This window comes from Neolamprologus multifasciatus, chromosome 22 (genome assembly GCF_963576455.1).
Source record: "Neolamprologus multifasciatus chromosome 22, fNeoMul1.2, whole genome shotgun sequence".
Classification (NCBI taxonomy): Eukaryota; Metazoa; Chordata; class Actinopteri; order Cichliformes; family Cichlidae; genus Neolamprologus; species Neolamprologus multifasciatus.
This window is the reverse complement of record NC_140459.1, coordinates 24,337,912-24,350,577: the sequence shown is the minus strand read 5'-3', so window position 1 is coordinate 24,350,577 and position 12,666 is coordinate 24,337,912. Positions and strand designations below refer to the sequence as shown.

The following is a 12,666-nucleotide window of genomic DNA, read 5'->3' as shown; positions in this document are numbered from 1 at the left end:
TATTACAAGCACAACACACACAAAAAATGAAATAGCATCTGCTCGTATGTTTTGGTTGCCACTAATGCTAAACATGTGAATTCTAAATGTCTAGAGTGGTTGAAGAGAGCAATAGGAACACAGTTGTCCATACTTTATGCAAGTTTCTTTATATCTCCACCCCAGTTTCGTTTGGTGGTGAAAACAGCTTTGAAGCTGTTGCTGGTGTTTGTGGAGTACTCAGAATCCAACGCGCCACTGCTGATCCAAGCCATCACCTCTGTGGACATGAAGAGAGGTACTAAAAGCTTAACATGCCACCATGTGCTGAGGGCTTAAAGTAGAAAGATACTGTAGTTTGTCTGCATGATAATATTTTTGAAGTAATGGAATTTAATCGACTGACTTCTAGGCAGCAAGCCATGGTCCAATGCTATGGAGATCTTGCATGAGAAGGATGGAGTGGATACGGAGCTTCTCGTCTATGCAATGACCCTCATCAATAAGGTATGCAAAGCTATAGTTTATGGCTTTGCTGAGTACTTTCTTGTGTGGATATAGAACATTTTCAGTTTTGTGGAAAACGCATCTTGGTTTTCTCCAGTAAGTGATCAGTTGATTGACTGACCTTGTGTTTTATCATTTTGCATGTAGATATAAACTGTATTGCGAAGTTTTAGTCCTGCAGCTTCAAAAGCCAAAATGAAAAACTTAAATATATGATTATGTGCATCAAAGCAGTGTTTTAGTCATTAGTGTTTAAATGAGCAAAGCATTTTAAACCTTGGTTACATCTTGACGACGCCTCCTTTCTTTTTGCAGACTCTTGCAGCACTGCCCGACCAGGATTCATTTTATGATATGGTGGATGGTCTGGAGGAGCAGGGCATGGAGACCGTTTCCCAAAGACATCTTGGGAGGAAAGGAACCGATCTTGACTTGGTCGAGCAGCTTAATATATATGAGGTCTGAGACACTCAAACAAAACATTAAAAGCGGTTAAAAAAAGGGTTATTACTGATTCCTTTTCAGCTTGTAAATGCTGTACTTATAGCCCAAATAAAGGTCAGAGTGCCATGTAAAATATAAAAATAAAAACAGAATGTTATGGTTTGTAAGTCATTTAAACCAAACACAATAGCTGAAAACAGTGCAAAACTTTATATCAAAGTCTAGTTTTTGTCTATTTAAATTAGTGGCATTTTTCTTAATGCTCATTCTTTTAGGCTTAGGATGGCATTGTCTTGTGAAAAAAAAAGGTATAAAAACGTGTCATCTGGATGGGAGCATATGCTGCTCATAAAACTTTCTTTGGAGATTATGTATCGGAATTTCAGGAGCAGGACCACGCCTCCAAACACGCTCCTTCCGGTTGAAATCTATATAGTTTCCCCAGTTCTGCAAGCTGTTCATTCTTGTTTACGTGCCCCACCCTCCCTCCTTTTTCTCAATTCTTTAACTTTTTAATTTCTACTTAGTGCATGGGGATCTGATTCATGTCAAAGCTTTTTCACCTACTAAAACGCTGTCAAACCTAAAATGAGGACGTGGGCCCAGCTAGTGAAATACATCCTCAGCAATAACGGTGCCTTCACAGTTATTGTTTGAAAATCAGAGCGTTGAACAGTGGACCTAAATGCAGACGTGGAGGCAGAATGAATAAACAAATACAAAAACATTTTTGGTTTTATGCTAAAGTCCTAAAGAGTAAGTTCAGTAGCAAAGAACACACTCGTAGAGATGGCTGTAGTATACATGGAAGGTTAACAGATGCTATGACAAGGAGTAAAGGGAATGTCAGGGCTATTTATACACGAGGGTAATCAGGGAAGTGGAAACACAACAGTAACAAGACTCAGCTGCACTCAATCTAGACATGGGAGCAGGGGAGGGGAGTAAAACTAAAAACGAGGCACGGGTGATAACTAAAAATAAATAAATGAAACAGAAAGTGAAGAACAAGAACTATAAGAAGCCATAATTTAGTCTCACAGCATGTTAGCTTTGGAAATGTGTGTTGATAACAAGTTCCACTCATTTACCAAAAAATCTACAAATTTTTGATTTAGATTTGGGTCAGACCACTTTGCTTCATTTAAACCCAACCATTTAAAGTGAGTACCACTCACTTTACAACCTGTCATGTCTTTCCCCAGACGACCCTACGGCATGAAGATGGTGATGATGACAGCCAGCCTCCACCAATGGTACGCCGGGACCGCAGGCGAGCCAGCGTTGGGGGCGGGGACAAAAGACATGGCCTGGAGAGGAGGCGGAGCCGCAGGGCTTCTCTTGGACGATCCGGTTACGCCTCGCCCTGCAGCCCCGCGTCCCCACAGAGAGCCGGCTTCCAACCTTTCAATGGAATCAGATCTGAGGACGTGAGCGAGAGGTGAGGGTGGTGGAAAATAAAACAGTTACGTATCACTTATTAAAATCTAGGTGCAGGGTTACTCTAAAGGTGTGGTGACAAAGCAAACAAAAAAGCGATAGTTGTTTAATATGTTCTCATTCTTCAGAGACGTTCTGACTGTTTTACTGCTTTCTGCTCCAGAGCACTGTCAGGTTACCTTCAGTCCATGTAAGTCCAAACGTCACTGAGCCTCTGCTCCTCACAGACCCGCTGTAACAACTACCCATGTGTCCTCCCTACTCACAGCGTGGGTTTTCCTGCTGCACGGAAACACCACTGCAGACTTCTGCTGCACTGGAATAAAAATAATTGTTTTCAGCAGCTGCGCACGCCTTCGGGGTTTGCTTGGAATTCTAATACAGGCGAACACGGTATTAAACCAGCACAGGCTTTTCTCAACGCTGTGTGTAAGAGCACAACAAAATGGGATCAGGATGGGACTTTAACTGTTTACTAAAGGCAAATCTTTCATCTATTGGTCCTCTTCTCCTCTTTAGTATATAGTATGAGTTGAGTATAATAATAGATGAAGGATTAAATGTAATCTGCTTTTGTCACATTAGTAGACAAATAATGGGTTTAAGAGCTAAATCGTGCACACCTGAGCATACCTGTAAATTCTGAAAAACGGGTTCAAACGCGGTCAGCTGTACTGTAAAAGATACATTTTTATCCCGTGATTTATTTTTGAATGATTCTAATCAGTGGGTGAAAGCTGTTTACGTCCGGGACCGCATCCTGCTTCGTATTATGCACGCACACAAGAAAAACAAACCCAAGTTTTATTGACCATCCCATTCGTCACACACACATGGCTGTGGTCTTGTGGAACAACACCTGGCAGCGCGGACGGACTTGACTGCAACAGGGCTCATCTGGTTTCACTATAAAACAGCGCAGCAGTTTGGTGACAGCGATCCCCCAGCCGGTTTCTCCTCTCAGCATTCCTTTCCCTCTTTCCTTGTTATCATGTTCTGTGTTCATGCGCATGTAAAACCACCTAACTGGAGGCATGAAGTGTGTAATCAGAAACATTCATCTGCCATCTCTCCCCTTTTCATTTCTTGTGTGTTTTCTCTTGTCTTGCCTTGTCTTCGTTTGTTTTCCTTGAGTGTCTTAACTGTGACTTTTTAGTGTAGCCTTAAACATCTTCTCCACACATGACCCCTCAGCCATTCCATCCCTTTGCTCCAACACTCTTTTTTTCTGTGGAGATTTCTATTTGCATGCTTTTCTTATGTATCACTTCATCTCTCCCCTATCCTTACCTCAAATCGTCCACCTGTCTATGTATTCATTCGTCCGTCCCCCCCCCCCCCCCCCCCCCAATCCACCTCGATAGAATGGAGGAATGTGAGGAGGATAGCATTGAGGAGGAGAAGGAGGAAGAGGAAGAGGAGACTCCTGTGACTGAGTCTGATTCGGATGAGCAGGAGGGGGCTAATGAGACCACCTCCAGGTATTTTAGGATGTAGTGGTAACATAGCAATGAAATAATGCTTTCATAAAGGTCTCGAATGTCTCTTTAGTCCCTGCCTGTCCAGCTGGTTTGCTCTGGTGACCCATGTCTGTTGTAGATTTGCCTGCCGGTCTGCTCAGTTCTGCTTTTACCCATTTATTCCTCTCAATCCATTCCTCTGTTCCTAGCCCCGCTAGACATCTTCCATCTACTGTTCAAAGAACAACCCTTCAGTCCATCACCATCACGTCCAGAAAGGAGTCTGTAAAGGAGACAGAGCAGAGGAATTGGAGTGAACCGACCCCAGCAACAACTACCACCACAAGCATTTCCTCCCCCTCTACCCCAACCCTTTCTCCCACTGTGTCCTGCGCTCCCAGTCCTCCAGGACAGCCCTCGCTCCTGGCCACACTGCTGGCCAGAAAAAAGTCTATCGTCACTGTGCCAGCTACCAAGGAGGTGAGCCCGCCGTTGCGTGGCAGCTCGCGCCCCTCCCCCGACCGCCTGCCCTACCTGCCCCACTCGCCCTTCCACCTCTTCTCGTACGATCTCGACGAGGAGCCGTCGCCCCCGGCTCTGGGAAAGCCAAGCGAGGAGTCACCCAAACCAACGACTCCCAGGTCAGATGGGCAGCAAAGCACAGTCACCAATGAATTCAAGAAGCTTTCCTTCTCTTCAGATGTCCTGCTTTTTACTTAGCCAGTTTCCACTTCTGCTTCTGGCTTTTTGTGTGTGTGTGTGTGTGTGTAGGCACCAGTTCGGAGCCACTTTGCATCTCTTTTGTTATTCATCACTTCCCTTCTTTTCAGTTCTTTCACCTCACAGCTTCTCACCTTGAGTTTCTCGACTCTTGTTGTCACTTTTCGTTCCTTCACGTCTTTTCTTAGTTCCTCCACGACCTCGATGCACTGCAATTTTTTTTAAATGTGCAATCCCCACTTGGCCTCCCAGTAGCATTTCCTTTCCCCTCTTTTCTAAAACAGCACAACCACTGTTTGCTTTTCTTTAACCCTTTCTCACTAGTCTCTCTTTGCTTTTTGCTGAAACTTTGCATTTCCTTACCTTTATATTCTCCACTGCCTGTCCAACTTGACCGTCAGGCAAAGATTAGTTGTTAGATTTCTCTCTTTGTGGTTAAAACTAGATTTCCAAAAGATTCACACTTAATCTGTACCAAATTTGTCATGAGAACGCTGCATGAGTAATCAAGTGTTCCCAATCAGAAGTTGAATTACATGCATCACGTTATAGATAACAAGAATCAGATGTTTTTTTCGCTTTGTATTGCACACGCAGCAACAGAACCTTAAATAAAACATTAGCTTAAAAAAGAAAGCTCTTGTCTGCTCCGGCATAATAGCTTGACAAGGCCAAAGGTCTTTTTAGCGGACTCTTAGTGAGGACAGACACCTTGCCTGAAATTTTCCAGCAGCATAATAGAATAAACACGACAGCAGTTAGCAATTAGGGTCACATTCATTTCTGGGTACGAGTTTTGCACTCGCCGGTTAGTCCATGCTGTGTTGTGCAACCCTGAGAGGTCACTCTCCCTGTTTTTCTCCCCCAGGAACGGAGCCCTGACGTCCTACTCCTCTCTCAGTACCCCGAGTACACCTACCAGCTCAAGGTGAGAAGCCACAGCAATAACATGAGGTGTGGAAACATCCTTAAACTACGCACCACCAGACTGTAAACAGGTTCACACACAGGAACAGAGTCATGTATGTTTTCACGGACAGACTCACATGTGTAAAAAATACGGAGCATGTGCGGCCCCACCGTGTTTTCGTGCCGATGACATACTAAAGTGAATGTGATCTAAGCTAGTTGGTTCCAGATTTACTAAACTCTCTGGTAAACCTAAACACATAGAAGCTGGTCTTATGTAAGGGGCGTATGTTGCGTTATGGCTGTTTTATCAGAAGAGATCAGCAGATTAAAACTCTGCTGCAGAAATCAGGATGACAGGGAATAGAGAAATAAAAATCAATAAATGAAGGAAACCTCCTTTTCCTCACTCTGTCTCTGCTCCTTCAGACCTGCTCTGGGAGGCCTTCTGTCCTCGTCCTACCGCCAGCACCAAGAATCTTTGGCAGCTGAGCGAGAGCGCCGCCGTGTGGAGAGAGAAGAGAGGCTACAGAAAATAGAAAGAGAGGAGAGGAACAAGCACAGGTGAGGCATCTTTGGTCATAAAATGCTTTATGCAAGAACAATAAATGAATAAAAGCCATTTTAGCTTGTAGAATGAGTAATTATGTTTCCAAACACTGAAAACCTATATATATATATATATATATATATATATATATATATATATATATATTTTTTTTTTATTATTTATTAGGGGTGCAACGATACACAAAATTCACGGTTCGGTTCGGTACTTTGGTGTCACGGTTCGATATTTTTTCGATACAAAAAAATGTTCATGCTTTTCTAATTTGTCATTTATTAAAATTATAAATATATATTTTAACTCAAAAGTTCAGTTTTTAAATTTAATGTTGCTGAAACAACAAAGTAATAGAAAAAATAAATCTATCTGATTGAGGAATCACTCATCTTTGGAAAAGAGAGTTTATTACAGAGAAATAGATCTTTCCAAAATAAAAGCTATACTATACGCTTCTTCTGGGCTATACTCTCAGCAGCATATTAAACATATCTGGTCCCCATAAGGAGAATCATGTGCTAACGGCTGTCTAAATGACTCGGGTAAAGTTTGTAGCATGCGTGCTTGTTGTTTTTGTCTGCTTCCACTTGTCTTTGCACTAGGATAATGTCGGCGTAAATGTGCAGTCATATTCATTTTGTTCCCACTAGTGCTGTCAGCGTTAATCTGAAATGACGTTAACGCCACAACACGGCAAATCTCCGTTAACGAGCTACCGCGGATCGCCCCGTGCGTGGGGCTGGACGGCGTCAACACTTGAGCAGCAAACTGCGCTAATGCAGTAGTTCCCAACCATGTAATTGAGCATTGCGTGGCACATCCAACATACTGTTTTAGTTTTATCTATGACATTCAGGGTCATACTTCACATGAAGACCAAAATAGTTCCAAAGGCCAGATCTAAATGAGGGTGGGAGAGGTTCAATTTGCCATGTTGCAACGAGCTTAGCTTCTGTCTTGCTAGCTTGCGCTGCGCTCAGTGTGGATCTGCGCTGACAGTGCAGCCTAGGCGGAGTAGTCGAACGCAGATCCGCTGATCTCTCAACACAGACAGCATCGTCAGAAGAAAAGTTGATCAAATAAATTAAAAATTTTGTGTTGTTCGATACATATGCGTACCGAACCGAAAGCACTGTATCAAACGGTTCAATATCGATATGAGTATCGTTGCACCCCTAATATATATATATATATGTGTGTTGACCTAATTTCCTAAATTACTCAACAGTCTGACAAAAATAGATCATATCATAGATAAGACAAAGGTGTGGGACTGTGGGTTAAACTTGTTAGACAGATCTACAGAGCACAGTGTGCGTGATATGATTGCTACCTTTTGAAACAGTTTGTTGTTCCTCTCACAGCCGCGGCTATGTGGATAAAATGGAAGAGGCCCGGCTCGCGCGGGAGGAAAGGTGAGTGTGTGTGTACACTAAATCAAAACAGCACAGAGCCGCTGAATCATTTGGGATTATGTTTGAGCCGCTGGTTTGGGAAGCTCGGTAATAGCGTAATTGTTCACAGGTTAAAAGGTGCCTATTGCCTGCCAGAGGCTGGACGGGTGGGGGGAGTACTGAGCTGATTTTCTTTGCTCCGTCCGCCTGTCGTTTCTTTAAGAAGCTGTATTTTAACTGCGGCACTCTGCCAAGGGCCTGATTGTTTTGGCTGTGTGCTGTGAGAAAATCAGGTTCCTGGATTTGTCAAGCCTCTCACAATGAATGGACGTGCACGGCCACAAACACACACACACAGACACAAGAAGAATTTTCATGAGGCTAATAAATCTGTGTTTGTGTGCAGATGGGAATCACAGGAAGAAAGAGATTTACTCAGAAGGGTTAAGGAGGTCACGATCATATATATCAATAAGGGCTGATGACAACTGGGTAAATGCCATATCCTCTACGCTAGTCATCATTGACATTTGCGCCTTCTTATTGTTCTTCTTCATCTTCTCCACTATTCTGAGAGTGTGTGCCGAGCACTATTGCTTTTCTTTTTACCCCAGGCTTGTTTCACCCTCCATTTAAAGCTCAGTTAATGCAATAGCACACAGAGTCAATAAGACAGAGCAAAAAAAATAAGAGGTAAAGGTTGGATTCAACTATGAACAGAAGAAATAAGGCAGAGACAGAAGTCTGCAGCTCTAGAAGCCAGAGCTGCAGACGAGCTGCTGAGTGATCATGTGGGAGATTTATCCACGACTTCACTCTGATTTATTTACGGTGTATTTCGGTGTCATGGTTATCAGAAAAAACATGACCTTTTTTTAAAATACCCCAGCTTAGCATTTAGCTGGCAAACAGCACTGGAACACCTGGTCACGAAGGACGTGCATAAAATCCAATGGCTTTAATAACAGACAACAAACAGAGCAACAACAACATACCTCTAAAAAAAATCTAAAAGAGTCAGTTTACATCAAATTGATGCAATTAAAATGAGCGACTAGAGCGAAATGGTTAAAATAATTATACTATTACACCTGCTGCTGGACAAACAAATAAGCCTGTTTTTAACTATGTTTATTTCATAAAAACACCATAAAAATAAAAACATCCATTTGAATTTTTTCCTTTTTTTCATTCTTTTTTCTTTTGCTAGCATTTCCTTAATGTACAGGGTGGGCCATTTATATGGATACACCGTAATAAAATGGGAATGGTTGGTGATATTAAAGTCCTGTTTGTGGCACATTAGTATATGTGAGGGGGCAAACTCCTCAAGATGGGTGGTGACCATGGTGGCCATTTAGAAGTCGGCCATCTTGGATACAACTTTTGTTTTTTCAATAGGAAGAGGGTCATGTGACACATCAAACTTATTGGTAATGTCGCAAGAAAAACAATGGTGTGCTTGGTTTCAATGTAACTTGAATGGTATCACCAACCATTCCCATGTTATTACGGTGTATCCATATAAATGGCCCACCCTGTATACTGATTAGAGGGTTTAAGGATGGGTGCGTGTGAGAGTTGCTTGAGGGAGAGCACCCAGTGACTGAGGCCTGGTGCAGCCTGAAAGACCAACATGGGCCCACCTTCCTGTGGGCAAAACCACATGCAGGAAGGGCTGCAGGGGTCCGGTGTATTGTGGATTGTGTGGAGGTCAGAAGTGGAGGCTCTGGTGGTCCGATTCCCTGTTGCCAAAACTGGCTGTAGAAACATTATGTCTTTATTTTTCTAAAACATGATGAAAACTGGCAGAATAAAAAAAAAAATGCAACATAAACACACACCTGAAAAGCACAACTTAGTCGAGTAAATCATCTTTAAATAAATTTCTTGCACATATTATATTTGGACTGTTTTGTTTTTTTTAATTGAAATAAAAATATTGGCAACATTTTATCATCAAAACAAAGAAAAAATTAGTTTGGTAGCTAAAATACAAAAGTTAAACATGATTGCTTTATGATTAGCTATAGCACTGATAACAAAAAACTTTGTTAAAGAGCACTTTAAGCTCTTGTGTGTACGTTTTTTAGAGAATATATTTTTTAACAGAAACAGTTTAAATAATACAGGTGATAGTCATAGATGACTGCAGACAAGTCAGGTAACACAGGGAACAAGAACAATGCGTGCGTGAGTTATTATAGAGTTAGGCTAAGTGCTTTTCTATACAAGCTCAGGCTTCAAGGGCGCTCTAAATGCTCACATTCTGGTTTTTGTTTTCTATGTCTTTATATTGGGGAGCACAGATCTCCCTAATATGGTCATGCCAGGTGCACAGCTCTTTGTGTAAGTAAAAGCCCCACCCACTTGCTGTTAAGTCTTTGAGCTGTGAGGGGCAGCCAATCAGTAGAAAAAAATGGTTAAAAAAAGCTACAACAGCTTTTTCCAGACAGACAATGTACTGTGGGGCTTCAACGTGGCCCAGCATAACATAGGGATTATTTTAAACTAATAGTCGTGTAAATCCGCTCCAGTAAAGGCCCAGAGTTGGAAATGAGCAGGTCCCCCTTTAAAGATGGATACAGTTTATTTAAAAGTGATTTGTTGACATAAACAGCTGGAGCTTTTATGAGTTTGCCTGTTGGTTCAGGTACATTCAGCTCACTCACTCCAGCGTGCACATGCACACCAACACATGCTAGTATCTTGTTTCTTCAGACCTCTGAAGTGGACTGATGCTAATGAACCCTGAACAGAAGCTCCACACATTCGTGGTTCGGTGGGAAAGAGGAGGAGTTATAAAGAGAGAGAGAGAGAAGGTTGAATCAATGCCCATAAATCTCCATTCTGGGTTGCTGGTTGAATGGCAACATTTGGTAGGAGGAGAAAGGGAGGAAGAGGAGAGAGAGAGGGAGGGGAAATGGACCTGAGAGCAGAGCTGATGGAGGCACATGTTGAACAGGTTTACTCTGATTCACTTCTGATGTTTAGCCTTTAGAGCAGCCAAACTAACATTAACTTCTCCGCATCTCTCTCATTCTTCTCTCCTGTCCTTCTTCTTGCACTCCCCCATCCTCCTCCTCCTCTTCTTTAACCTCCCTGTTGCTGCATGTTTCAACTGCTGTTGAAAGCTGATCATTTGCATAGAGAGGACAAGAGGCTAGTGGGGAGCAAGACAGTGAACCCTTGTGCTGCAGGAAATGAGTGATGAACGCACCGAACGCTTTGTGAACGATTAATGGGGCGAGGTAGAGGAGAGAGGTGGGATTAGATTCTGAAGAGGTAAAGTGGCATGGCAGCTGCAGATGGGAAAAAGGCCGGGTGGGAGTTTGTTTTTTTTTGTCTTTTTTTAATGAACTCAGGTACTTTGGCAGAGAGCAGTGACAAGTGGTTTAGTTTGGGGTGATTTGGCAAAGACTAACACTGAGGATGGCGCTGCTGTGAGAGCCGAGACAGACAGAACATTGTCTAAAGCTCTCTCTGTTTTTTTCTCGTTTTTCCTCTCCATCTTTCAGGTATAAGAACGTGGAACGTCTGGCGGCGGAAGAGTACGAGAGGGAGCGCGTCAGGGTGTCGAGGAATCAACCTGCCGTCGACCTGAACTTTGAACCCTCGGAAGCCTGGCCTCCGTCATCATCACGCAGCAGCACGCCGTCTTCCTTCGCCTCACAGGAGGACACAGAGGCTGAGTTTGAAGCAGAGACCCCAACTGCCGTTCCCTGCACTCCACCTGAGACTGGTAGGATTGCTGAGAACCATGTTCGATGCATCGATCTGTCAATGAGAACGTGGATGATCGATTATTAGGAGATATAATCATCTCTTGTTACAAAACTGTAGCCAGTTGGCACCCATATGTATTCTAAAATATTACTACTACCGCAGACTGGTATGAATCCTGCACACAACAATATCAGGGCAATGTTTAGGTTCATACCTACCTACTATTTTACAGTCTTTACCTTACTATATAATGCACCTTGGGGCAGCTGTTGTTGTGATTATGCGCTATATCAATAAAACTGAATTGAAAATGCCATTGCTTTCTGCAAGATTTCAAACATAAATTGAGTTACAGCTCCTTAGTGCATGCAAAGGCAACATGGATCTACTATGATACATGTAAAGTTTTAGGCGTTAACGGGATCAAGGTTGGGAGCATCCGCTTCTCAGTACCGAGTGCAACGTACCAAAAGAGAAAAAAAACAGCCTTCAGTTCAGTTCATTTTATTGCCTAGAGCTGCTTTATATTGTAAAGTAAAGACCTTAAAACGATACAGAAAAAAAAACGAACAATGAGACAACCCCCTGTGAGCAAGCACTTTGGCGACAGAGGGAGGGAAAAACTACTTTTTAGCAGGAAGCCGTCTGTCATGACTGGCTGTGGAAGAGAAGCAGATATTAATAATAACTAATGATTAAATGCATAATGGTGTATAAACACAGAGGGGAAAAAATGAGTGAAGTAGAAACACCTAGTGCATCATGGGAAGTCCAACGCAGCCTAGGCCTATTGCAGTGTAACTAAAGGTTTTGTGGTCACCTGATACAGTCTAAAAAGCTAGTTTCTTGTGACGTCTGCGTGGTGCTTATCAGACAGTTGCCAAGATTAATATGGATTTATTTTAATGTAAGTAACATTTTTAATGTTACCTGTAACCATAGACTGTGTGTACAGACGGTTGTGATGATGTGTGAAAGGTGTCCAGTGCTGCTGGCAAATACTTAGAAAACTAATAGTTAAAAACACAGGATGTCCTGTTCAGTTCCTATCTGAGCGGCCTACGGCACTTACTCTCAACCTTACATGGTTTTTACTTTGCAGCTCACCACTTAAATTAACATACAGACGCGAGGGAAAAGAAGCAGCAAGAGGGAAACAGATTGTGAAAAGTAGTAAGAGGAGAGGATACTTTTGGAAAAGAGTGAGGGGATATGGGTGAAGGGGTGAAATGAGCTTTTGAAAGACGTTTTTGAATGTGCCGTGCCAAAACATCCATGCAAGGAAACAGCCTCGTTTTGGGAGTGCACGCAAAGCCACAAACCGAAGTTGTGTCGCTCACACAGGCTGGTGTTTGAGGCCTCGCGCTGCCGTGTTATTCTAACCCTGCCGGTCTCAGTGCATGGACTGTGCTGTTGAGTTATGGGTGTCTACCGTGTACACGTGTGTGTTTCGGTGTAAACAGGAACTTAATTCTTCATTTCCTGCTCATATCCTGGTCCTGCCACAGCCTGGCTTTGTGTA

At 42.8% G+C, this 12,666-nt stretch overlaps 1 protein-coding gene across 5 annotated transcripts in view; it reads left to right on the top strand.

The window, feature by feature from the left end:
* fhod3a (formin homology 2 domain containing 3a) overlaps window positions 1–12,666 on the top strand; it is a 65,795-nt gene that overhangs the window by 40,278 nt on the left and 12,851 nt on the right. For 2 of the 5 annotated variants that reach the window (XM_085147716.1, XM_085147719.1), the window contains 11 exons: window positions 166–277; window positions 392–486; window positions 802–945; window positions 2,136–2,371; window positions 2,534–2,560; window positions 3,735–3,851; window positions 4,040–4,471; window positions 5,419–5,478; window positions 5,889–6,023; window positions 7,389–7,439; window positions 10,937–11,160. In XM_085147716.1, the coding sequence (XP_085003842.1) occupies window positions 166–277; window positions 392–486; window positions 802–945; window positions 2,136–2,371; window positions 2,534–2,560; window positions 3,735–3,851; window positions 4,040–4,471; window positions 5,419–5,478; window positions 5,889–6,023; window positions 7,389–7,439; window positions 10,937–11,160 (1,633 nt within the window). The remainder of the gene's footprint in view (window positions 1–165; window positions 278–391; window positions 487–801; window positions 946–2,135; window positions 2,372–2,533; window positions 2,561–3,734; window positions 3,852–4,039; window positions 4,472–5,418; window positions 5,479–5,888; window positions 6,024–7,388; window positions 7,440–10,936; window positions 11,161–12,666) is intronic. The other 3 variants (XM_085147717.1, XM_085147718.1, XM_085147720.1) reach the window with 3 other exon arrangements.